Genomic DNA, 27,618 nt, shown 5'->3' with positions numbered 1-27,618 from the left:
GTATAAAAAGCATGAGGGTCAAGGACCAGTACTGGGTGGCAACGTACTTAGACCCCCGGTACAAACACAAAATGGCGGAAATGTTACCGCCGTCGCAGAGGGCTGTCAGAATGCAGCACTTCCAGGCCTTGCTTCGAGAAATGCTGCATTCTGCTTTTGCGTGCGCTGGCAGAGGAGCAATTCCCACTCCCAGAGAAGGATTTGCGGGTACCAATCCAACAGCGCCTGCAAGAAGAGGCCGGTTTGAAGATGTGTTGGTGACTTCGGATATGAGGTCATTCTTTCAGCCGACCCATCGACAGGTGTCATCCGGATCCAGCATCAGGGAACGCCTAGACCGTCAGGTGTCCGACTACATTGGGTTAACGGCCGATGTGGACGCTCTGAGGAGTGATGAACCCCTAGACTACTGGGTGGGCAGGCTTGACCTCTGGCCAGAGCTTGCCCAATTTGCAATCGAACTGTTGGCTTGCCCCTCATCCAGTGTCCTGTCCGAAAGGACGTTCAGCGCAGCAGGGGGGATTGTGACCGATAAGCGTACTCGCCTAGCTCACCACAGTGTTAACTACCTCACATTTCTAAAAATGAATGAGGCATGGATCTCGGAGGAATTCAACACATGTGATCAGTAGACCATGTATATGTCTATAAACAATTTTTGGAATCAAGCACACAGACCTTCTTAATTCATTTGGCTCACTTCCCTGACCCAAAAAAGCACACCGTACTATATGCCCCTACCCTCCTCTTTGAAGAGGTTGAGCGGTGTCATATTTCTACTGGGGCTGCTTATTATGAGGGGTTCCCACCATCCCTGTGCTGTGCTGACTTCCTCCTGGGTGTTCTTATTATGAGGGGCTCCCACCATCCCTGTGCTGTGCTGACTTCCTCCTGGGGGTTCTTATTATGAGGGGATCACACCATCCCTGTGCTGTGCTGACTTCCTCCTGGGGCTGCTTACGGTGCTGCTGTCAGCGCTGTATGTCACGGAGCTGCTGTCAGCGCTGTATGTCACGGAGCTGCTGTCAGCGCTGTATGTCACGGAGCTGCTGTCAGCGCTGTATGTCACGGAGCTGCTGTCAGCGCTGTATGTCACGGAGCTGCTGTCAGCGCTGTATGTCACGGAGCTGCTGTCAGCGCTGTATGTCACGGAGCTGCTGTCAGCGCTGTATGTCACGGAGCTGCTGTCAGCGCTGTATGTCACGGAGCTGCTGTCAGCGCTGTATGTCACGGAGCTGCTGTCAGCGCTGTATGTCACGGTGCTGCTGTCAGCGCTGTATGTCACGGAGCTGCTGTCAGCGCTGTATGTCACGGAGCTGCTGTCAGTGCTGTATGTCACGGAGCTGCTGTCAGCGCTGTATGTCACGGAGCTGCTGTCAGCGCTGTATGTCACGGAGCTGCTGTCAGCGCTGTATGTCACGGTGCTGCTGTCAGCGCTGTATGTCACGGAGCTGCTGTCAGCGCTGTATGTCACGGAGCTGCTGTCAGCGCTGTATGTCACGGAGCTGCTGTCAGCGCTGTATGTCACGGAGCTGCTGTCAGCGCTGTATGTCACGGAGCTGCTGTCAGCGCTGTATGTCACGGTGCTGATGTCAGTGCTCTGTATTACGGTGCTGCTGTCAGTGCTCTGTATCTCCTGCACCCTCTTGTTTGCCTACCCTGGTCCCTGACCTTCCCTCTCCTCCATTGCCTTCATTAGCTCCATAGTCCTGAATTGTCAGAACAATTTCCCAAATAAAAAAAAAATGCTTGTAGTTATCGATCCCAAATTCACCTCATACATGTATTATGCTATTGTCCAGGTGGTGGGACTACGTGCTACCCCCTAATAATTACCCCGTGGCCGCAAATTCGACCTAAAGGTTTGCGAAATTCGCCTCCCATTGAAGTCAATGGAGCCCGCGGCGAACGGTCGTTTTCGCGAACGTTTGTGTCCGTTCGCGTTTCGCGTTCGCGAAACGTCCCGTCGGAAGTTCGTCCATCACTACTCTCCTTTTACCTATCCTTTATTTGGGCAGACTTCAGTTGTAAGTAAACCCTCCTATCGTTTTCAGCCAAGGAAGTTGCCATCTTTGCCTCTGTTTAATCTTCAACTGCTATGATGCTGCACATGTGATCAGTTATGACACCAGCCATTGGATGGTTTGACAGTTCGGTTGAGAGCACAACCAATGGGGCTGGGGTTACATTTCCGGCACGTGACGAGAATGAAACTGTTTTATGGATGGGTTTACTGCCGCTTTTAAAACCCAGATCAATGATGTGTTGTCACAGCCGGCAGTGCCAGCTCCGAGACCTAGCAGAGGGCCCCCCATAAAATTGTGCCATAGGGCCCAATGCTTCCTGATCAGATAAATGTTAGCTTTGCACTTACTATACAAGCAATGTAAGTAATGTAGCTGTATTTATAAAAAAAAAAAAAAATTTGCAGGGCTATTCGTCTTGTGAAACTGCATATACGTTCGCTCTGTGCAAATGGATTCAAAATCTGATGGTATTGGGCTGTTTTCTTTCCAGGTTGAAACAAAGAAAATACCGCATTATGGCCACTAGATGGAGCTAACAATGACAATACGGCCACTAGATGGAGCTGACGGTGACAATACGGCCACTAGATGGAGCTGACCGTGACAATACGGCCACTAGATGGAGCTGACCGTGACAATACGGCCACTAGATGGAGCTGACGGTGACAATACGGCCACTAGATGGAGCTGACGGTGACAATACAGCCACTAGATGGAGCTGACGATGACAATACAGCCACTAGATGGAGCTGACCATTATAGTAAATCATTATTTCTTTCCCACACATTCGACCTGGAAAGAATACAGCCTAATAACGTTCGATTTTGACCCCCGTTCCCACAGAATGAATGGACGCACAGTTTCACAGGATGAATAACTTATAAATAGCTTAGCTGAACTCGCAAATAAATTTTTCGGTGGATCATTGTAAAGCAGGCACTGTGTCTGTGGATATGTGGTATGTTTGTATGTCTATGTACCAGTGATTGGCTGTTTGTCTCTACAGAGGAAATGTTCCCTCGGCTGTCCTCTTGGGCCTATGCCTTCCTGTTTGTCACTTCCCTGTTCCTGGTCGGTGCAGCAGTCATGATATTTCTTCAAAGAAAACAGAGAACCCAGAAAGGTGAGTAGAAACATTGCCGGCACTTACCCGTTCCCCACAATGGACCTACCTTGCATCGGATATATTTCTTCATGTGAATTGCACGCATGCTCAATAATGTGTCACTTCCAGTATTCGTTACATCTCCCAGGCCTGCTGCAGCCTTGTGACTTGTTACAATGTTACAGTGGACAGTCTGAGTGATCTGGGGGGGGGGACAGACTGAGGAAATGCTCCCTACTGCCTGCAGCAGATTGATGGCATTGACTCAGTCTAGGCCAGTGATGGCGAACCTTGGCACTCCAGATGTTTTGGAACTACATTTCCCATGATGCTCCACTACACTGCAGAGTGCATGAGCATCATGGGAAATGTAGTTCCAAAACATCTGGGGTGCCAAGGTTCGCCATCACTGGTCTAGGCCAAGTCATTGACTTGTAGACATGTGTTTCGTTCGAAATAGTTTTTTTTAGCAAATTTCGACAAATTAATTAATTTGGAAATATCTGAATTAACGAAAACCCATTTAACTGAGTTTTCAGAATATTTGGAAATTAAAAAGAAAAAAGAAAAAAAAGAATTTCTGAAATGTCGAATTTTCGATGTCCAGAATTTTTTTTCGTAATTCTGAAAATCCGAAAATTTTGGAAATGCGAAAATAAGAGAATTCAAAAAAATGAAAATCAAAAAATAAGAAAAAAAATTTAGAAAACCCAAAAAATGTGAAAATCTGAAATAATAACTAATAATAACTTAACTATTACTAAACTATTCAATTATAAGTATTGGAATTCCCTTTCAGATTTGGCTGTTAGTGAACAAATACAAATTTATCTGAAGTTACCAATTATCCGAAATAATAAATGCCGCATCTAAACCAATGGAACGTAACAAATTACTTATTATTGTTATTATTTGTTCTGTTCTGTTTGTTTAGATGCGGCATTCGTTGTTTCGGAATTTATCCGAAGTTACAAATTATCTGAAACAACAAATCTAAACAAATGGAGCAGAACGAATTAATAATAATAAATAATAATAAAAAGTAATTTGTTACGTTCCATTCGTTTAGATGCAGCATTCGTTATTTCGAAATATTCGTATTCCGAATAATTATAAACTTTGGATAAATTAATATTTGTTACGTTCACTAACAGCCAAATTTGAAAGGAAATTTCAATGTCTATAATTTTTTTTTTTTTTTTAATCTATTTACTTTTTATTCATTTTCATATTGCAAAATTTAAAAACATACAAGATCATAAATTGACATGAAATATCGTATAATACAAAAAAAAAGAGAAGAAAACCTATTATTGTTTTATATTACCTCTCCCTCCCCCACTACTCCCAAGCTTCCACCACACACCAACCAATCATTAGTTATACAAATCTAATTATCTATTATCTATCAAAAACAAGCAAAGACAGAGAAGAAATCCACACTGAGGAGAAAGGAAAGATGTAGGAAAAAGACCATTGTGGGGAAATAGGTGGAGGAGATTTAATAGTTATTTATTATAAGTTAATTGTTTAAAATTTTCAGATTTTCGGATTTTCTTTCTTATTTTCAAATTTTAGAATTTTCGGATTTTCAAATTTTCAAATTTCCAAATTTCCAAAATTTCCTAATTTCCAAATTTCCAAATTTCCCAAATTTCCTAATTTCCAAATTTCCAAATTTCCTAATTTCCAAATTTCCTAATTTCCAAATTTTCGAATTTCCAAATTTCCTAATTTCCAAATTTTCTAATTTCCAAATTTTCCAAGTTCCGAATTTTCCAAGTTCTGAATTTCCAAGTTCTGAATTTACGAATGAAACGGTGAACGAACAAATTTTGTGGTCTGGAGCTCAAGGACCGCATTTTAATAATGAAAGTTGGCGCTTTTATATAAAAAACAATGGTACCGTTACTGTATATTGTGACTTGTAAACTTACTGAAAGGTCCACTATACTAAATAATTATTTTCTTAATTCAATTGGTTACCCTCATTTTCTAAATATTTATTTATTCTTTTTTTTTTTTTTTGTAGATGAACTCCAGACAAGAATGAGTAAGCTTTTATGGAGTTATACTGATACATTCTATCTGTAAACTATATACATTGCAAGGACACCGTTCTCTATGGCCATGTCCTTTCTCCTCTTATCTATATTACTCTTCTGTTGCAAATGCCCCTTTATGCATTGGCATCCCTCCGGGACCCCAGTCTGCCCAGACTGTATGGTCACCTGCTGACTTGGCACCATCCACAGGCAGTATAACTCATCGATCGAACACAGACATTCACTCTAATGCAGTTCTACTTCAAATAATTTCATCACAGAGGATGTTTTTATTGACTTCCGAAGTGTAAAAAAAAACAAAGATTTTACTATCCCCTGCCTCTCTGAGAACTAACACTGACTGAGGACACGGAATAAAACAGGGAGGATTTAGTTATGGCCGCCCATAGATGGATTAAAAATAGGTCCGTTCAGTAGGAACCGGGTGAATTTTGATGCGTTTGGGCAGAATGGCTGTACCAAAGTTGATCAATCAATCGACTTTAGTACAACCAGCCTTTCAGGGTTTTTAAAAAAAAAATTTTGGGCTATAGCCGCCAGCAGTGATCATTGTATTCTGATGGAGGGGAAACCTCCACCTGTCTGAAAAACAATCTCACAGCTGGATGGAATCCCCCCATCGAGCTGGAGCCATTAACAAACAGGGGGGGCACTGGCCTAGTGCATTATCCTTGGGCGACCTTTACTGAAAAAATTGGGAAATTAATTCTATACATACAAACCCATGCGTGTACGCACTCGTCAGAACAATTCCAGGTACAGACCAGCCAAGTTCCGGTTATCCTTTTATCAACACAGTCAGTGTTGATGGAGGAATCTAGCCATTTTCTTTCCTTCAACCCGCGGTTGAAGGGTTTTTTAAATTGTACAATGTATTGCTTGCTTATGACTGAACTAACTAGCACTAAACAGGAGGGGAAAACAGAGGGAAATACCAAATCCAATGATGCGATGACCCTAAATCACCACTAGATGGCAGCATGCATAAAAACAGCAGCTAACTGATATAGTACAATACCACAACAGAGCTAAAAATACATAAAGAAGGGACAGAACTAACTAGCACTAAACAGGAGGGGAATACAGAGGGAAATACCAAATCCAATAATGTGATGACCCTAAATCACCACTAGATGGCAGCATGCATAAAAACAGCAGCTAACTGATATAATACAATACCACAACAGAAATAAAAATACATAAAGGAGGGACAGAACAAAATTTTAGGTAAAAATGTAATAATTTATTACGTATAAAAAAGACATACATCGATCACAATAAAAGGTTTAAAAAAAAGCAGTATACAAATACTGAAAGGTTTTCCTGAGAGGTATCTGTTGATGGGTTTTCTCATAGATTGACCAGTCCTCTACTAGTTTCAGGGGACACAGTGCTTCATCAGGAGGAATAATCTATAATACAAATGATCAAACAAGACACAAGAGCACACGATCAAATAATTACAAAGGCATACTATATACATAGAGCTCAGAGGTAATGTTGACAGGTTGCTTACGCAACAGGTCAGTCGCCAGCCCGGCTGTTCAATAGGCCCCCCCCGCGCGTGCGCAGCGGACAAAGTGTATTATGAGGAAATGTAATCTAGATAGGGGTATGAATAGATATATACAGAATGGTTGGTAAAGTAATACCCATGGGGATTGTATAGTGCACCAGGAGGGGGGGGAGGGGAAAGGGGGTGCAGAGGAGGGGGGCTGTTGGGGAAAAGGGAGAGGGAGGAAGGGGAGGGGGGAAAAAAGAAGAAGAAGGACGGGTGAATAACCAAAATGGGAAAAGAAGAGGTGGGGGGGCGGAATGGGGAAGGGAAAAAGGGGAAAGAAAGGGAGGAGGGCAGGGGGGCAAAAAGAGGGGGGTAAAGGGGGGAGGTGGGAGAAGAGAGGGGGAGGAAAAAGGGGGGGCAAGCAAAGAAAGGAAGGGGAGAAATGGGGGTTTGTTGTTGGGGAGGTGGCTGGTGGAGGAGTTTGGTTTAGTGAGGATGGGTGAATGATCAAAACAGTAAAAGAAGAGGTGGGGGGGGGGGGGCGGGATGGGGAAGGGGAAAGAAAGGGAGGAGGGCAAAGAAAGGGAGGAGGGCAAAAAAAGGGAGGGTAAAGCGGGGAGGTGGGAGAAGAGAGGGAGAGGAAAAAGAAGGGGGAGAAAGAAAAAGAAAAAGGGGGGACAAGGCAAGAAAAGAAGGGGGAAGTTATGGGGGTGGGGGGGTCTGTTGTTGGGGAGGAGGCTGGTCGGGGGGTTTGGTTTAGTGAGAAGGGGTAAATGACCAAAACAGGAAAAGAAGAGGTGGGGGTGAGTGGTGAGGGCAGGGGGGCAAAAAAAAGGGAGGGTAAAGGGGAAGGTGGGAGAAGAGAGGGGGAGGAAAAAGAAGGGGGGCGAGAGAAAAAGAAAAAGGGGGGGGGGGACAAGGGAAGAAAGGAAGGGGGAAATTATGGGGGGTGGGGGGTTTGTTGTTGGGGAGGTGGCTGGAGGGGGGTTTGGTTTAGTGAGGATAGGTGAATGACCAAAACGGGAAAATAATAGGTGGGGGGGGGCGATAAAAGGGGAGGTGGGATGGGGAAGGGGAAAAGGGAAGGTTGGGGAGATGGGGGTGAGGGAATAGGTGGAAAAAGGGGGAAGAAAAGAAAGGAGAGAAGGAAGGCAAAAAAGGGGGGGAGGGGGGAGAAAAAAGTGGGGGGGAAACAAGGGTAGAAAGGAATGAGGTGGATGGTGGGGGGGATTGGTTTAGCGGGGGTGTGAAGCGGGAGGGGGAAGATGGGGGTGAGAGGAATGGGCGGGGGGAGAAGGGAGTGCAAATATACCTAATGGTTAAAAGAATTATAACCTACCCGCTTAGATAGCTTTAAAAGTCTATTCAAAGGATGTATACAAAACTCCGGGGGGGGAGAAAAAAGCACAACAGACAAAAAGAGGAGAGGCAAGCAGAGAGACCATACACGAGGTATCTCCAGTGGTGGGGGCTGGGATGTGCTGTAATTCCACATCACCAAGCTGAACAAGCCAAACCCCCCCACCACCCACCTCCCCAACAACAAACCTCCACCCCCCATAATTCCCCCCTTCCTTTCTCCCCTTGTTTCCCCCCTTTTCTTCCCCCCTTCTTTTTCCTCCCCCCTCTTCTCCCCCTTTCCCCATTTTTTCACCCCCCCCTTTTTGCCCCCTTCCCTTCTCCATTTCTTTCCCCTTTTTCCCCCCCTCTCCTCTCACCTCCATCCCCCCAAACTTCCCTTTTCCCCCTTTGCCCCCTCTTCCCCCTCCCCCCTTTCTTCTTCCCCATCCCACCTCTTCTTTTGCCGTTTTGGTCATTCACCCGTCCTCCTTTCCCCCCCCCCCTTTCTTCTTCTCTGATTTACCCACCACCCCCCCCCCCCCCTGCAACCCCTTTCCCCCTCCTTCCCCCTTTCTCCCCTTCAAAACCTCCACTAGATGTCAGCATACATAAGGACAATAGCAGCCTGATACAGTACAATACCACAACAGAACTAACTAGCACTAAACAGGACAGGAAAAACAGAGGGAGATACTTAATCCAATGCTGTGACAGCCCCAAACCACCACTATGTCAGCATACATAAGAACAATAGCAGCCTGATACAGTACAATACCACAACAGAAAATAAATTATATAAAGGAGAGAGAGGACTAACTAGCACTAAACAGGAAGGGAAAACAGAGGGAGATACTAAATCAAATGCTGCGATGCCCCTTAACTACCACTAGATGTCAGCATACATAAAACCAATAGAAACCTGATACAGTACAATACTACAACAGGAAAAAAAATTACATAAAGGAGGGACAGAACTAACTAGCACTAAACAGGAGGGGAAAATAGAGGGAGATGCCAAATCCAATGCCGTGATGGCCCTAAACCACCACTAGATATCAGCATGCATAAGAACAATAGCAACCTGATACCGTACAACACACAGAAAGAAAATGCATATAAGAGGGACAGAACAATCACCACCCAGGCAATCTCAATGGTATTATGCAGAATGAGTCCTTTGTGGAGGGGATGAGCCCGGGGGGGGGGGGGGGGAGGGGATGGGGGTATCTCACCAGTTTTGGGGCAAGCCACGGACCAATCACACGAGGAAGAATTATTATTTCTGGGAGCCTCTTATAGACCAGCGGATTGCAGAGCGGACGCCCCGGGGTCACCATATTGAAAGGAAGCGACATTTGAATTTTTTGATCTATTTAGAAAGTGACAGTCTGCGGATTGAAATACAAAGGTCAGATTTTAATATTGATGAGTTAGAAAATGATTTGCATAGAAAAGCGATTTATTTTTCTGTCTTTGTTCACGCTCTGGTGGAATTTTAATCGTCTTTTTTTCTCTGTTTGTGGTCATCCAGGTGAGCTGTGCTCAGAAGTGGGTAAGTAAAGTGGGGGGCTCATACTAAGGGCTGGGGGGAATAAAGTGGGGGGCTCATACTAAGGACTGGGGGGAGTAAAGTGGGGGGCTCATACTAAGGACTGGGGGGAGTAAAGTGGCAGGCTCATACTAAGGGCTGGGGGTGAGTAAAGTGGGGGCTCATACTAAGGGCTGGGGGGAGTAAAGTGGGGGGCTCATACTAAGGGCTGGGGGTGAGTAAAGTGGGGTGCTCATACTAAGGGCTGGGGGGAGTAAAGTGGGAGGCTCATACTAAGGGCTGGGGGGAGTAAAGTGGGAGGCTCATACTAAGGGCTGGGGGGGAGTAAAGTGGGGGGCTCATACTAAGGGCTGGGGGGGAGTAAAGAGGGAGGCTCATACTACAGGCTGGGGGTGAGTAAAGTGGGGGGCTCATACTAAGGGCTGGGGGGGAGTAAAGTGGGGGGCTCATACTAAGGGCTTGGGGGAGTAAAGTGGGAGGCTCATACTAAGGGCTGGGGGTGAGTAAAGTGGGGTGTTCATACTAAGGGCTGGGGGGAGTAAAGTGAGAGGCTCATACTAAGGGCTGGGGGGAGTAAAGTGGGAGGCTCATACTAAGGGCTGGGGGGGAGTAAAGTGGGGGGCTCATACTAAGGGCTGGGGGGGATTAAAGTGGGGGGCTCATACTAAAGGCTGGGGGGGAGTAAACTGGGGGGCTCATACTAAGGGCTGGGGGGGAGTAAAGTGGGGGGCTCATACTAAGGGCTGGGGGGAGTAAAGTGGGGGGCTCATACTAAGGGCTGGGGGGAGTAAAGTGGGGGGCTCATACTAAGGGCTGGGGGGAGTAAAGTGGGGGGCTCATACTAAGGGCTGGGGGGAGTAAAGTGGGGGGCTCATACTAAGGGCTTGGGGGAGTAAAGTGGGGGGCTCATACTAAGGGCTGGGGGAGTAAAGTGGGGGGCTCATACTAAGGGCTTGGGGGAGTAAAGTGGGAGGCTCATACTAAGGGCTGGGGGAGTAAAGTGGGAGGCTCATACTAAGGGCTGGGGGGAGTAAAGTGGGGGGCTCATACTAAGGGCTGGGGGGAGTAAAGTGGGGGGCTCATACTAAGGGCTTGGGGGAGTAAAGTGGGAGGCTCATACTAAGGGCTGGGGGGAGTAAAGTGGGAGGCTCATACTAAGGGCTGGGGGGGAGTAAAGTGGGGGGCTCATACTAAGGGCTGGGGGGAATAAAGTGGGAGGCTCATACTAAGGACTGGGGGGAGTAAAGTGGCAGGCTCATACTAAGGGCTGGGGGTGAGTAAAGTGGGGGCTCATACTAAGGGCTGGGGGGAGTAAAGTGGGGGGCTCATACTAAGGGCTGGGGGTGAGTAAAGTGGGGTGCTCATACTAAGGGCTGGGGGGAGTAAAGTGGGAGGCTCATACTAAGGGCTGGGGGGAGTAAAGTGGGAGGCTCATACTAAGGGCTGGGGGGGAGTAAAGTGGGGGGCTCATACTAAGGGCTGGGGGGGAGTAAAGAGGGAGGCTCATACTACAGGCTGGGGGTGAGTAAAGTGGGGGGCTCATACTAAGGGCTGGGGGGGAGTAAAGTGGGGGGCTCATACTAAGGGCTTGGGGGAGTAAAGTGGGAGGCTCATACTAAGGGCTGGGGGTGAGTAAAGTGGGGTGTTCATACTAAGGGCTGGGGGGAGTAAAGTGAGAGGCTCATACTAAGGGCTGGGGGGAGTAAAGTGGGAGGCTCATACTAAGGGCTGGAGGGGAGTAAAGTGGGGGGCTCATACTAAGGGCTGGGGGGGATTAAAGTGGGGGGCTCATACTAAAGGCTGGGGGGGAGTAAACTGGGGGGCTCATACTAAGGGCTGGGGGGGAGTAAAGTGGGGGGCTCATACTAAGGGCTGGGGGGAGTAAAGTGGGGGGCTCATACTAAGGGCTGGGGGGAGTAAAGTGGGGGGCTCATACTAAGGGCTGGGGGGAGTAAAGTGGGGGGCTCATACTAAGGGCTGGGGGGAGTAAAGTGGGGGGCTCATACTAAGGGCTTGGGGGAGTAAAGTGGGGGGCTCATACTAAGGGCTGGGGGAGTAAAGTGGGGGGCTCATACTAAGGGCTTGGGGGAGTAAAGTGGGAGGCTCATACTAAGGGCTGGGGGAGTAAAGTGGGAGGCTCATACTAAGGGCTGGGGGGAGTAAAGTGGGGGGCTCATACTAAGGGCTGGGGGGAGTAAAGTGGGGGGCTCATACTAAGGGCTTGGGGGAGTAAAGTGGGAGGCTCATACTAAGGGCTGGGGGGAGTAAAGTGGGGGGCTCATACTAAAGGCTGGGCAATGCGTGATTCAGACTCTTTTAACCCTTTCGTTGTCGGGGACAATTTATTTTTTTCTTTCTTGTGCCCGGGTTTAACCCCTTGATGACCAGGTTGTTTTCTGCTATTCAGCACTGCGCTATATTGACTGGTAATTGCACGGTCATGCAACACTATACCCAAATTAAATTGATATAATTTTTTTTCACACAAATAGAGATTTCTTTTGGTGGTATTTGATTGCCACAGGGGTTTTTTTATTTTTTTATTTTATAAACAAAAAAAAGACTAAAAATGAAGGAGAAAAACAATATATTTTACTTTCTACTGAATAAAAAATTAAATTTCTTCATAAAATTTTAGCCAAAATGTATTCTGCTGCATATTTTTGGGTAAATAAAAAAAAAAAAAAAATCCCAATAAGTGTGTATTGTTGGTTAGGCTGGGTTCACACGTGTCCGTTTGCAGTCCGGAGTCTGGTGCGGTTTTTACTTGAATTTGCACCTGAACCGGACCCAAAAATCGCACAGGACCACTTTCAAAAATGTATTGCGGCCGCCCCGGACATGTATGAACCGGCTCTATCGAAAGCAGCTTCAGTTAGTTCCCATGTTATGCGAATAGGGTGCGATTAAAACGCATCCGATTCGCATATATGTGAACTGAGCCTTAGCGTCTATGAATGATGGTATATATACTGGAATTTGTATTTCTTTTTTTAATACTAAAACGGCGATTAGCAACTTATAATATGGCTGCGGTAGTGCGGCGGATAATCTGACACTAACTGACGCTGGAGGGGAAACTGCCACTGACATCACCAGTGACACTAATACAGCGATCAGTGATAATATTATACACTGTCACTGTACTAATGACACTGGCTGGGAAGGGGTTAACATCTCGGGGTAATCATGAGGTTACCTGTGCGCCTAACAGTGACGACCGCTGCATTAGAGGTGCCCCCCCTATCTATGCGCCCGGCCCCTAATTTAAATGCAGGGCGCCGGACGCATGGATTTCAATGTTTTTTTTTTGTTTTTAAGCACATGATTAGAGCCTGAGGCTCTAATTGGCTTAAAAAAAGGGTGGGCTCAGGGCTCAGAGCACTGCGCCCTGGGCTCACTCAGTTGTGTGACAATAGTGAATTAACATTCGCTATTGTCTTCCTGATTCTCCTCCCGGCCAATCAGTAAACGGGTCCTGAGACCCAGTTGGCCTTAGGGTGTCCTGTTCGGCTGGGAGGAGAAGCAATGGCCCCCGCTTCTGCAAGCTGGAGCGAGGAGGGCAGGCGGAGGAGCAGAGCGGCAGCAGCAGCCTCTTTAAGCTTCCAGGAGCCCTACCTGGATCCAGCACCACCTCGTCATCGGCCTCCTAAGGTAAGGCCACTGATCACCACCTTCCCGTCTGTCTCCTGTGGGGGGGGGGGGGTTGCAGCGTGTGGTAGTGCGAGTTAAGGGGCCTAGGTTTGTTTGCCCCTCCAAAATATTGAGCTACAGCCGCCACTGATGCCTAACCAGTGTTAATGTGTGTATTATGTATTATGTATGTATTATTCTACAAAAAATCTCTTTTGCTTAGCAGTGAGAAGGAACAGAGAGACTGTTCCCTCCGTACAGAGCCCTGTGTTGTTTAACAGCACTGGGCTCTGGTCTGTGATTGGACACAGGCGCTCAGGAGGTTTCCTGCACATGAATCATTGGCCGGGACCTGCTGACAAAATCCCATTGTGTCCAATCACAGCAGGTGTCAGCGGGGTGGGGGCCCATGCGCACACCCTGTACCCAAAAGGGGCCAGTGACGTACAGGTACGTCGTTGTGCCCGTCTGCAGTACATTGCGGGTGGTCCTGAACTGGTTAAAAAATTATTTTAGGCCTGAAGATTACATAAAACCCCCTAAATATTATACAGTATATATATATATATATATATATATATATATATATATATATATATATATATATATATAATGATGTGCAGGTAAGCAGGGGGCGGTCCTAGGGAACTGACTCTTCCTGGATTGGTCAAATGTTTTAGCAGGTACAGAGACACATCGTAAGTGAATAAAACTTACTTAATTTACTGTATCTGAAAATTTTAATTTACCTGAATTTTTTTGAGTTGATGACAGGTTCTCTTTAATGACTGTGTTGTCTGATTTTAGATTGGAGGAAAGCTGTGATGAGTCCAGGTAAGTGTCTTCCAGATTCCAGACCGTCAGCATTAAATAATGCAAAGGATCCTGGGGTCAGGAGTAAGTAACACACAGGGTGCTGGAGTCAGGAGTACGCAACACACAGGGAGCTGGGGTCTGCAGTAAGTAACACACATGCTGGGGTCAGGAGTAAGTAACACACAGGGCCCTGGGGTCAGGAGTAAGTACCACACAGGGTCCTGGGGTCAGGCGTAAGTAACACACAGGGTGCTGTGGTCAGGAGTAAGTAATACACAGGGTGCTGGGGTCAGGAGTAAGTAACACACAGGGTGCTGGGGTCAGGAGTAAGTAACACACAGGGTGCTGGAGTCAGGAGTACGCAACACACAGGGAGCTGGGGTCTGCAGTAAGTAACACACATGCTGGGGTCAGGAGTAAGTAATACACAGGGCGCTGGGGTCAGGAGTAAGTAACACACAGGGCCCTGGGGTCAGGAGTAAGTACCACACAGGGTCCTGGGGTCAGGCGTAAGTAACACACAGGGTGCTGTGGTCAGGAGTAAGTAATACACAGGGTGCTGGGGTCAGGAGTAAGTAACACACAGGGTGCTGGGGTCAGGAGTAAGTAACACACAGGGTGCTGGGGTCAGGAGTAAGTAACACACAGGGTGCTGGGGTCAGGAGTAAGTAACACACATGGTCCTGGGGTCAGGAGTAAGTAACACACAGGGTCCTGGGGTAAGGAGTAAGTAACACACAGGGTGCTGGGGTCAGGAGTAAGTAACACACAGGGTGCTGGGGTCAGGAGTAAGTAACACACAGGGTGCTGGGGTCAGGAGTAAGTAATACACAGGGTGCTGGGGTCAGGAGTAAGTAACACACAGGGTGCTGGGGTCAGGAGTAAGTAACACACAGGGTCCTGGGGTCAGGAGTAAGTAACACACAGGGTGCTGGGGTCAGGAGTAAGTAACACACAGGGTCCTGGGGTCAGGAGTAAGTAACACACAGGGTCCTGGGGTCAGGAGTAAGTAATACACAGGGTGCTGGGGTCAGGAGTAAGTAACACACAGGGTGCTGGGGTCAGGAGTAAGTAACACACTGAGTGCTGGGGTCAGGATTTAGGATTAAGTAATGCACATGGGGCAGGGGGCAGAATTAAGTTAGGCACAGAGTTGATGGATCAGGATTAAATAACAGAGTTCAGGGGTTAAGATTAAAGGAGTTGTAAACCCTTGTGTTTTTTCACCTTAATGCATCCTATCCCATTGACCGCCCCCCCCCAGCCCCTCATTTCACTTACCTGAGCCCCGTATTTCTGTGGGCAAAGACACGCTTTCCCTCTCTCCACGGAGGATCTCGGTTCTTGATTGGATAGATTGACAGCAGCGCAGCCATTGGCCCCCCGCTGCTGTCAATCAAATCCAATGACGTGAGCGCTGGGGGCGGGGCCGAGTCCAACATTCGTGTCTATGGACGCAAATGCTGGACTCAGGAGCATGCCCGCAAAATAACCCCCCCCCCCCCCCCCCCGAGAGAGCGCTTCTTCTAGGGGGTTTATCTGATGCGGGGAGGAGCCGCGAGAGCCGCTGAGGGACCCCACAAGAGGATGTACGGGGCCACTCAATTATCAGTTAGCCATCTCCTTGCTGGCTATGTTGTTGGACGGCCACTATGGATGGGGCACGTCATGTACAGCCTTGTAGTCAGGCTTACAAAGGAGGAAGGAACATGGGAAAAAGTATTACATGTAGTCTGGCTCCTCGGGGGTAAAGAACAATGAAAACACTGAAGTTCATCCTTAAGGAAAATATTTAAATAAATATTTTTTGTGCCCAGAGTTCAGCTTTAGGAAAACAACTAAAAAAATATAGGGAGACTCATCAGTACCTTTGCTGTTCTCTTGCAGAGTTCATCACCTTCCTCCCCGAGACCGCCCATCCAGAGCTGTCCGTCACCGAGGACTTCCAAACCCTCATGAACCAGCCTCCTCCCGACATGCCCACACTTAGCAATGCCCGTTTCGAGACTGAACGTTGCTGCCTTGGCTTCCCAGCCTTTACCCAGGACTGCCACTACTGGGAGGTGGAGGTGGGAGATGGACTGGAGTGGGCGGTTGGCGTCGCTTCTCCAAAACTGCAAAGAAGCGGTGATGCCTACATGTTTCGCCCCCAGACGCTGATTTGGTGCATCTCCCGATTTACGGAGGCCTTTACAGCCCTGGACACACAGGAGAGCCCATTGCCCATAGCGGGAGGCACCTTGCAGAAAGTTGGGGTCTACCTCAATCTGTCAGGTCCAAGGAAGCTCACCTTCTATAACCCCAGAAGCTGGGATATGCTCTATTCCTTCACTGATGTAGGTCAGGGAAGGGAAAGTGTCCTGCCATTCTTCTGGCTTGGCAAAAATGGCGGCACAATGCGATTAAAAGGTCAAAATGGGGGTTAGTGTGGCACCGAAACATACTGAATAAACCGAGTAGAGTAATGTACAATTCACATCAACCAATGAGATGATCAATGACCAATGGTCAACAATCATGAACCAGCTACTGTTAGGACTATGCCAGAATGTAACCATTCAGTGGTACTGCAGGCTTTTCCGCATTAATTGCAACAGGTTCATTTTAATGCTGGTTACACATATCTCCTCTTTCCTCCTCGACAAGGAATTGAGAAGAGGAAACCCTGTGAGTTCCATAGGCTGCAATTAGGAATTTACACAAGATTGAGGACTACCAGCCTGAGCAGCCAATCCCCGAGCACCTTAGTTACATAGTAGGTGAGGTCGAAAAAAGACACAAGTCCATCAAGTCCAACCTATGTGTGTGATTATATGTCAGTATTACATTGTATATCCCTGTATGTTGCGGTCGTTCAGGTGCTTATCTAATAGTTTCTTGAAACTATCGATGCTCCTCACTGAGACCACCGCTTGTGGAAGGGAATTCCACATCCTTGCCGCTCTTACAGTAAAGAACCCTCTACATAGTTTAAAGTTAAACCTCTTTTCTTCTAATTTTAATGAGTTGCCACGAGTCTTGTTAAACTCCCTTCTGCGAAAAAGTTTTCTCCCTATTGTGGGGTCACCAGTACGGTATTTGTATATTGAAATCATATCCCCCGTCTCAAGCGTCTCTTCTCCAGAGAGAATAAGTTCAGAGCTCGCAACCTTTCCTCATAACTAATATCCTCCAGACCCTTTATTAGCTTTGTTGCCCTTCTTTGTACTCGCTCCATTTCCAGTACATCCTTCCTGAGGACTGGTGCCCAGAACTGGACAGTATACTCCAGGTGCGGCCGGACCAGAGTCTTGTAGAGCGGGAAAATTATCGTTTTATCTCTGGAGTTGATCCCATTTTTTAATACCAATATTCTGTTTGCTTTGTTAGCAGCAGCTTGGCATTGCATCTACTAGGACCCCCAGGTCTTTTTCCATCCTAGATTCCCCCAGAGGTTCTCCCCCCAGTGTATAGATTGCATAAAAAAATGTTGCCACCCAAATGCATTATTTCACATTTTTCTACATTGAACCTCATTTGCCATGTAGTTGCCCACCCCATTCATTTGTTCAGATCTTCTTGCAAGGTTTCCACATCCTGCGGAGAAGTTATTGCCCAGCTTAGCTTAGTATCGTCTGCAAATACAGAGATTGAACTGTTTACCCCATCCCCATCCTCCAGGTCATTTATGAACAAATGAAATAGGATTGGTCCCAGCACAGAACCCTGGGGGACCCCACTACCCACCCCTGATCATTCCGAGTACTCCCCATTTATCACCACCCTACTCCCCATTTATCACTACCCTCTGAACTCGCCCTTGTAGCCAGTTTTCAATCCATGTACTCACCCTACGGTCCATGCCAACAGACCTTATTTTGTACAGTAAACGTTTATGGGGAACTGTGTCAAATGATTTTGCAAAATCCAGATACACCACGTCTACGGGCCTTCCTTTATCTAGATAGCAACTCACCTCCTCATAGAAGGTTAGTAGATTGGTTTGGCAAGAATGATTCTTCATGAATCCATGCTGATTACTGCTAATGATGCCGTTCTCATTACTAAAATCTTGTATATAGTCCCTTATCATCCCTTTCCAAGAGTTTACATACTATTGATGTTAGGCTAACTGGTCTGTAATTCAGAGAATTGTAATTGACCATTATTGTCACATGGGAACAAGGGGTGCAAGTTGAAATCTCCCCAGACCTTGAAGTATTTCTCTTCACTCCTGAAGATGTGGTGGGATGGAGGGTGATTGGGGATGAAGGAAAGGTGGGTATGTCTTGTTGTGGAGGGGGGGGGGGGCATACAAGTAGACATATTTATATGACTTGCATGGGCAAAGCACAGGTTCACTTTAAAACTGGTTCTCAACCTATTTCACCCCAGAGGAACCCTTGAAATAATGTTGAGGTGTCAGGGAACCCCCGATCGGTAATTTGTAGAACAGGTATAAGTAGAATATTGAACAGCCATAGCAGATTATTTTACAACACCCCCCCTACTCTGTATGGCCAAAAACAATTAAATGAAACAAATGACGGACAAAAAAAAGGAAACAAAAACTGTGAAAATTGTAATGTTCCTTTACATTGGTGGTCAACGGAAAAATGCCCCTTCATCATAATAGTGACTTGGAAAAGCAGGAAGGAAAAGTTTCCAAGCCGGATACCTATTTGCAGGGTTTCATAAAATAAACTGGCAAAATGAAAGCTGTGGTTGCTGGGGCAGCATAGACTTGATCGCCACTTCCAATAAACATCTTTTTTATTTACCATTGAACTCGTATTTCTATGGACGCTAGGCACTCCTTCCTTCCTACTTGTCCAAGTCTACATGCGGAAACAATCATAAGATCATACCAAAAGGGCAGCAGCCCAAACCCCATTCACCGCCATTATTCAATATTGGGCATAACCTACTAGGAGGAATTCCTCCTACTCGCCCATATTACCACCCATCTATGACTAGCGACTGATCTAGTCAGTCCAGCACAGATTTCAGCACATATACGAGGTACCGTTCATAATGGTGGTCAGTGTAGAAGTGACCCCTTATGTGTTGGTGGTCATTGTAGGTGAGAGATCAATCCACCATTGCTCACTGCTCAACCCCTTCCCTCCCAGCTCCAGCATCCCTTTAACCAAATTATTATGCCCAAGGGGTGGCAAGAACATGACCACTGTGAATGGTTATCAAAGTGGTCACAAGATGGGGAGACAGTCCTGTCTGTTCCCAATTATTATTAGAGACTGGGAGCTGCCTTTGGCTGGGAGCGCGCTGTCCATGGATGTGTGTGTGTGTGTGTGTGGGGCACCCTCTTTCCGACACACGTAAGTGTTACGTAGGAAGATATAAGTTAAGGAACTCTTCTCAACCGCTGGTGGAACCCCAGGATTTCATGGAATCCTGATTGGGAAAGTCTACTTTGAAGCTTTTGTTGATGGGCCTTTGTTGGTTTTGCAAGCCTAAACAAACCCAAGTGAAGTCAAATGCAGATGAGAAGGAGGTCAGCTGCAGATGAACTTATCAGTCAATGATCTCAGAAGGGTCTCAAACTGATGACATTGACACAAGCATAAAGCCCATCAGGCCCTTAAAGAGAATTCCATTTATAAAAGTGCCTTGTTTTACCCTACATCAACCAACCAGGTCCAACAATCCATTCATCAGTTGCCTTATCTAAACCAAATCTGCCCATAAACTAGATTTGGCCATGGATGTCATTGATGCCATAGGTGACCACATTCTGGTGTCTTCTGAGACAGTTACCCAGGACCATGGAGTAAGGACTGTCCCAGTGTTGGGAAATCAACAACATTCAGGAAAGGCCTTCTAACCATAGCGATTGTTTGGTTCTCTGAGAGTTCTCTGAGGCCGCGTACACACGGGCGGACTGTTCGCCCAACCTTGTCCGCTGAACAGTGTTTGGGCGGACAGTCCGCTCGTGTGTGGGCTTTCAGCGGACAGTTTCAGCGGACAGTTGGACGGACAAAGTCTTTCGGAAATTCCGAAAAACTGTCCGCTGAAACTGTGTTTGAGCGAACAGTCCGCCCGTGTGTGGGCTTGTCCGCTGTACTTTCGAAATGAGCGGACTGTTCCCGCTCGGAAAGTCCGCCCATTTCGAGCGCGTGTACAGGTAGGCGGGGCCCGCGAAGGAGACGTCGCGGGCTCCGCCGCCTGGAATGGGCTTAAAGGGGAACCCCAACGCCGAAAAAAATCGGCGTGGGGGTCCCCCCCAAGTCCACACCAGACCCTTGTCCGAGCACGCTACCCGGCCGGCCAGGAAAGGGGGGCGAGCGAGCGAGCGCGCCCCCCCTCCTGAGCCGTACCAGGCCGCGTGCCCTCAACATGGGGGGTGCCTCGGGGAAGGGGGGGCCGCGCGGCCCCCCCACCCCAAAGCACCTTGTCCCCATGTTGATGAGGACAAGGGCCTCTTCCCGACAACCCTGGCCGTTGGTTGTCGGGGTCTGCGGGCGGGGGGCTTATCGGAATCCGGGAGCCCCCTTTAAGAAGGGGGCCCCCGGATACCGGCCCCCCACCCTATGTGAATGAGTATGGGGTACAATGTACCCCTACCCATTCACCTGTGAAATAAAGTACAATAAAACACACAACACAGAGAAAAAGTATTTTATTGCACAGCCGGGGGTCTTCCGTCTTCGGGGGTCTTCTCGCCGGACTCCTCCGCTATGTGTGTGTAGCTCTTTTGCCAGCGGAGGAGTCCGGCTTTCTTCCTCCCCGCCGCCGGCCTCTTCTCCCGACTTCGGGGGTCTTGTCCCCCTCTTCGGTTCTTCTGCCGGGCCACCGCGCCTGGTCCGGTGGCCCGGTCTTCTGCCGCCGTCTTCTGTCGCCGCCTTCGGTTCTTCTGCCGGGCCACCGCGCCTTCTTGTAGCTCTTTTACAGGCGGTGGCCCGGTCTTCTGTCGCCGCTGTCGTCGCCGCCGCCGCCGCCTTCCGTTCTTGTTCTTCTTCTTGTTCTTCTTCTTCTTCTCCTGGAGATGTTGACTCGACGAGCTCTCCGGCCGGAATGCCAGAGCCGCGCTGTGCGGTCACTTATATAGTGACAATGGGGCGGTGTCACATGGTATATGTCACATGGGTTGGTCACATGGTGACCCCGCCCCCTTACGATGTCATAGTCCCCATGTGACATCAACCCATGTGACCAACCCATGTGACATATACCATGTGACACCGCCCCATTGTCACTATATAAGTGACCGCACAGCGCGGCTCTGGCATTCCGGCCGGAGAGCTCGTCGAGTCAACATCTCCAGGAGAAGAAGAAGAAGAACAAGAAGAAGAACAAGAACGGAAGGCGGCGGCGGCGGCGACGACAGCGGCGACAGAAGACCGGGCCACCGCCTGTAAAAGAGCTACAAGAAGGCGCGGTGGCCCGGCAGAAGAACCGAAGGCGGCGACAGAAGACGGCGGCAGAAGACCGGGCCACCGGACCAGGCGCGGTGGCCCGGCAGAAGAACCGAAGAGGGGGACAAGACCCCCGAAGTCGGGAGAAGAGGCCGGCGGCGGGGAGGAAGAAAGCCGGACTCCTCCGCTGGCAAAAGAGCTACACACACATAGCGGAGGAGTCCGGCGAGAAGACCCCCGAAGACGGAAGACCCCCGGCTGTGCAATAAAATACTTTTTCTCTGTGTTGTGTGTTTTATTGTACTTTATTTCACAGGTGAATGGGTAGGGGTACATTGTACCCCATACTCATTCACATAGGGTGGGGGGCCGGTATCCGGGGGCCCCCTTCTTAAAGGGGGCTCCCGGATTCCGATAAGCCCCCCGCCCGCAGACCCCGACAACCAACGGCCAGGGTTGTCGGGAAGAGGCCCTTGTCCTCATCAACATGGGGACAAGGTGCTTTGGGGTGGGGGGGCCGCGCGGCCCCCCCTTCCCCGAGGCACCCCCCCATGTTGAGGGCACGCGGCCTGGTACGGCTCAGGAGGGGGGGCGCGCTCGCTCGCCCCCCTTTCCTGGCCGGCCGGGTAGCGTGCTCGGACAAGGGTCTGGTGTGGACTTGGGGGGGACCCCCACGCCGATTTTTTTCGGCGTTGGGGTTCCCCTTTAAGCCCATTCCAGGCGGCGGAGCCCGCGACGTATCCTTCGCGGGCCCCGCCTACCTGTACACGCGCTTGAAATGGGCGGATTTGCCGCCTCCTTACGTGGGCGAGTCCGTTCATTTCAAAAGTTGAGCGAACTGTTTGCCCAACCTTGTTCGTCAAACAGTCCGCTCGTGTGTGGGCAAGTCCGCTCATACAAATTTTGAGCGGACTGTTTGACAAACTGTTTGCCGAACAAGGTTGGGCGAACAGTCCGCGCGTGTGTACGCGGCCTGAGAGTTACCATTCAGCACTGCCCCATAGACAATGAACCAACACATGATCTGGCCATAGATGTAATTAAAGCCCAAGAGCACAACGTGCTGATGTCTTCTGAGACAGTTACCCAGGGACATGGAGTAAGGACTGGGAGTCATGTGCAGACAGTCCTAGTGTCGGTAAAACAATAACAATCAGGGAAAATCCTACTAACCAGTGCCTGACCTAACAAATGCGCTTGTAGAAGAATGGTCAAACATTCCCATAGACACATCTCCTAAACCTTGTGGACAGCAGGGTTGCCAACCACCAGTAAATTTACTGACAGTTTGTAAAAATCTGTTATTTATTTTTACAACTGGCAGTAAATATCAGGGGCTGATAATTTCATGGTGTGTTGACTTTTTAAATCAAGCAAATTACTCTATTATAGGTATTGTCAGTGTTTCCATATCATGTTTATACTGTTTAACCACTTCCCGACCAGCGCACGATGATGTACGTCGACAGAATGGCACGGGCAGGCATATTGGCGTACAGGTACGTCCAATATTCGATGCCGCCCTGCCATCGGGAGCGCGCCGCCGGTGGCGCGCTCCCGCGCTGGTCGGGACCCCCCGTGAGTCCGGTCGCGGGACCCGCGGACTCGATCGCCGCGGGCATCCCCGCGATCGTCTCACGGAGCGGCTGAATGGAGGAAATGCTGTATAAACAACATTTCTCCATTCTGCCTAGCAACTAGTGACGCTGATCTCTGCTCCATGTGATTGGAGCAGAGATCAGTGTACACTAAATGAAAGCCCAACCCCCCCCACAGTTAGTAACACGCCCCTAGGAACACTTAACCCCTACACTGCCACCCACTGGTTAACCCCTTCACTGCCAGTGTCATTTACACAGGAATCACTGCATTTATATAGCAGTGATTACTGTATAAATGACAATGGTCCCAAAAATGTCCGATGGGTCCCCCACAATGTTGCAGTCACAATAAAAATCGCAGATCGCCGCCATTACTAGTAAAAAAAAAATAATAAAAAATTATTAATAAAAATGCTATAAAACTATCCCTATTGTGTAAACGCTATAACTTTTGCGCAAACCAATCAATAATCGCTTATTGCGATTTTTTTTAACCAAAAATATGTAGAAGAATACGTATCGGCCTAAACTGAGGGAAAAAAATGTTTTTTTTATATATTTTTGGGGGATATTTATTATAACAAAAAGTAAAAAATAATGCGTTTTTTTCAAAATTGTCGCTCTATTTTTGTTTATAGCGCAAAAAATAAAAACCGCAGGGGTGATCAAATACCACCAAAAGAAAGCTCTATTTGTGGGAAAAAAAGGACGTCAATTTTGTTTGGGAGCCACTTCGCACGACCGCGCAATTGTCAGTTAAAGCGACGCAGTGCCGAATCGCAAAAAGTGGTCTGGTCTTTGACCAGCAAAATGGTCCGGTCTGCAAGTGGTTAAATTTTCATTTCTGTAATTTCTCAGGCTGTCAGTAAAAAATGTGCTCCACCAGTAAATTTCCCATGTTTTGTCAGTAAAAAATGCTACCAGAGGTTGGCAACCCTGGTGGACGGCCTTGCCAGAAGAGTTGAAGCTGTTATAACTGCAAAGGGTGGTCCAACTCAATATTGAACCCTACGGACTTATGTACACACGATAGGATTTTCCGACAACAAATGTTGGATGTGAGCTTGTTGTCGGAAAGTCTGACCATGCATGGGCTCCATAGAACATTTGTTGATGGAATTTCCGCCAACAAATGTTTGACAGCAGGTTTCAAATTTTCCAACAACAAAAACTTGTTGTCGGAAATTCCGAGCGTGTGTACACAATTCCGACGCACAAAAGTCCACGCATGCTTGGAATCAAGCAGAAGAGCCGCACTGGCTCTTGAACTTCATTTTTCTTGGCTCGTCGTAGGTCTTGTACGTCACCGCATTCTTGACGTTTGGAATTTCCGACAACATTTGTGTGACCGTGTGTATGCAAGACAAGTTTGAGCCAACATCCTTGGGAAACAAATCCACGGTTTTGTTGTCAGAAAATCCTATCGTGTGTACAGGGCATAAGACTGGGATGCCATTAAAGTTCACGTGCGTGTAAAGGCAGGTGTCCCATTACTTTTGGCAGTATAGTGTAGATAAATCGTATGTGTGTGGCCCATCGAATGATCTTTTCGATCTTCCAGTCGTAATAATAATACAATCCTATATAAAGTCGTTCTGCGTGTGGCCACCATTAAACAGATGACAGTGATCACCCACAAGCAGTAGTTGATTTTTCCCCAGGAGTGGTGTCGGTTTTTGGCGAGACAGCTGCGATGAAATGCCGCCGGTTGTAGGTCACACTTCTATCTGTCAGACAATTGGAATGTATTAAATACAGACAAAGATGACTCAGGAAGCAACAATGAGAAGTCACGTGTCACCTTCTACAATGTTGTCACCCCGAGGAGCCGTTACTGGAGACGCGCTGAGAATAAAGAGCTGGAAACATGTCATCTGTCAATGTGAAATGTTGGACAATAAAGCTTTATTTTTCCATCACAACATATTTCTTCTTTTTATCACAATGTATGTAATAGATACAGCAACACGCTCCCTACAGATCAGATGAGGGATAAGAAACACATACAAAGTATCACATGTATACAATGGAGCGCAGGATACCGAGAACAAACCACATACAAAGTACAATAACAAAGATTATCAAAGATAATAAAAGTAAATAGTAATGAAAGTAATATAAAGTAATAAAATATCAGTCAGCTGTGTATCTTCATTCCTCCAACATTTCGGGAGATAGGACTTCTTTGTCAGAGATTCCCCATGCTTAGGGGGTCTTCGTACCCCGAAATATTGGACGTTGGTCACTGGTGGACTGATTTACTTTTAAAAGGGCCATCAGAGTGCTTTATTACTACACACATCTAAAGGCAATCCTGCATTTGTCAACAAACATTGCAACAACGCTCTTTTCTACTCTCACCAACATGACGACAACGCTCTTTTCTACTCTCACCAACATGACGACAACGCTCTTTTCTACTCTCACCAACATGACGACAACGCTCTTTCCTACTCTCACCAACATGACGACAACGCTCTTTTCTACTCTCACCAACATGACGACAACGCTCTTTTCTACTCTCACCAACATTGCAACAACGCAATTTTCTGCACTCACTGACATGGCAACAATGCTCTTTTCTACTCTCACCAACATGACGACAACGCTCTGTTCTGCTCTCATCAACATGGCAACAATGCTCTTTTCTGCTCTCATCAACTTTGCAACAACGCTCTTTTCTACTCTCACCAACATTGCAACAAAGCTCTTTTCTACTCTCACCAACATTGCAACAACACTCTTTTCTACTTTCACCAACATTGCAACAACGCTCTTTTCTACTCTCACCAACATTGCAACAAAGCTCTTTTCTACTCTCACCAACATTGCAACAACGCTCTTTTCTACTTTCACCAACATTGCAACAACGCTCTTTTCTACTCTCACCAACATTGCAACAACGCTCTTTTCTGCTCTCACCAACATAGCAACAACGCTCTTTTCTGCTCTCACCAGCATGACAACAACGCTCTTTTCTGCTCTCACCAGCATGACAACAACGCTCTTTTCTGCTCTCACCAGCATGACAACAACGCTCTTTCCTACTCTCACCAACATGACAACAACGCTCTTTTCTGCTCTCACCAGCATGACAACAACGCTCTTTTCTACTCTCACCAACATGACAACAACGCTCTTTTCTACTCTCGCAAACATGGCAACAACGCTCTTTTCTGCTCTCACTGACCAACATTGGAGCAGCATCCCTCGCACCTCCATCACTGCCTTTGATTGAGAGCAGCAAATGAGGGCTCAGGTAAGTAAAGGGGGGTATTTGGGCGGGGGGTGAGGAGCCAATCTTGATCCCTAAACCCTTTTAACTTAAAGTGGTTCCAAAGGCTCAAGCTTGTTTTACCTTCGTGCATTCTATGCACGAAGGTAAAATACCATCTGCAGCAGCCCCTCCAACCCCCCCCCATCTTAAACTTACCTGAGCCCCATTGCGATCCAGCGATATGCATGAGAGATTTGGCTCTCCAGGGACTTTCCCTCCTCATTGGCTGAGACAGCAGCGAGAGCCATTGGCTCCTGTTGCTGTCAATCACATCCAAGGATCCTATGATGAGAGAGAAGGGGGCGGGGACAAGCCGCAGCTCTGTATGTGAATGGACACACAGAGCAGTGGCTCAGGAGCAATGCTGCTCAAGTGCCCCCATAGTAAGCTGCTTGCTCTGGGGGCAATGGGCAGGAGGGAGGGGTCAGGAGCATCGGGGCGGGGGATCTGAGAAGGGAAGGAGTGGGGGCTGCTCTGTGCAAAATCACTGCCCAGCGCAAGTATACCATGTTTCACAGATGCAAGGATTGCATTAAGGTAAAATTGTTTAATAAAACTATTTTAACTGGTAATCGCTCATTCATGCAACATTGTACCCAAATTAAATTTATATAATTTTTTCAAAAAAATAGAGCTTTCTTTTGGTGGTAATTGATCACCTCGGGGGGGGGGGGGGGGGGGGGGTTTGAGATATAAACAAAAAAATGCCAAAAATTTGGAAAAAATATTATATATATATACTACAGATCAATTTGTTTCTTTTCCCTGTTTTGCAGGGAAAAGAAACAAAGAGATTGTTCCCTCGATATGGAGCTCTGTGTTAAGTGCCAACACAGAGCTCTGGGCTGCGATTGGACATGGCCGATCAGCAGATCCAAGCTGGGATCTGCTAACAAATCACAGGAGAGTAGGTAGGCGGGGGCACGCGTGAACGACGGAAACCGAAAAGCGGTCAGCGATGTACGCCACTTTGCCTGGAGGAGTCGCCTTGTCGCAGTACAGAATATACAATGGGGGCAAAATAATGGTTTAATCCCCTGCAGATTGTGTAGGTTTGCCCACTTACAAAGAAACGAAGGGTCTATCGTTTGTATCATAGGTGTATTTTAACCGGTTTCCGACCGGCGCACGCCGATGTACGTCGGCAGAATGGCACGGCTGGGCAAATGGGCGTACCTGTACGTCCCTTTAAATTTCAGCTGTGCCATCGCGTGCGCGCTGCCGGGACCTCCGTGAGTCGGGTCATGGGCCCCGCGGACTCGATTGCCGCGGGGATACCCACGATCGCCTCATGGAGAGGAAGAACGGGGAGATGCTAAAGTAAACAAGCATCTCCGCGTATTGCC

At 47.8% G+C, this 27,618-nt stretch overlaps 1 protein-coding gene across 1 annotated transcript in view; it reads left to right on the top strand.

Annotated features, from left to right (window-relative positions):
* LOC143986242 (butyrophilin subfamily 1 member A1-like) overlaps nucleotides 1-24,917 on the top strand; it is a 187,438-nt gene extending 162,521 nt beyond the window's left edge. The window contains exons 4-9 of the mRNA XM_077484776.1: nucleotides 3,035-3,151; nucleotides 5,166-5,186; nucleotides 9,573-9,593; nucleotides 14,031-14,057; nucleotides 15,927-19,900; nucleotides 22,373-24,917. Coding sequence (XP_077340902.1) covers nucleotides 3,035-3,151; nucleotides 5,166-5,186; nucleotides 9,573-9,593; nucleotides 14,031-14,057; nucleotides 15,927-16,465 — 725 coding nt within the window. The 3' untranslated portion in view covers nucleotides 16,466-19,900; nucleotides 22,373-24,917. The remainder of the gene's footprint in view (nucleotides 1-3,034; nucleotides 3,152-5,165; nucleotides 5,187-9,572; nucleotides 9,594-14,030; nucleotides 14,058-15,926; nucleotides 19,901-22,372) is intronic.
* The last annotated feature ends 2,701 nt before the right edge of the window (nucleotides 24,918-27,618 follow it).

The sequence above is a fragment of the Lithobates pipiens genome, unplaced genomic scaffold (genome assembly GCF_037356315.1).
Source record: "Lithobates pipiens isolate NorthernLeopardFrog02 unplaced genomic scaffold, aLitPip1_a1.2 Scaffold_1, whole genome shotgun sequence".
Taxonomy (NCBI): Eukaryota; Metazoa; Chordata; class Amphibia; order Anura; family Ranidae; genus Lithobates; species Lithobates pipiens.
The sequence above is the reverse complement of the archived record's forward strand: the minus strand, read 5'-3'. Positions and strand labels throughout refer to the sequence as shown.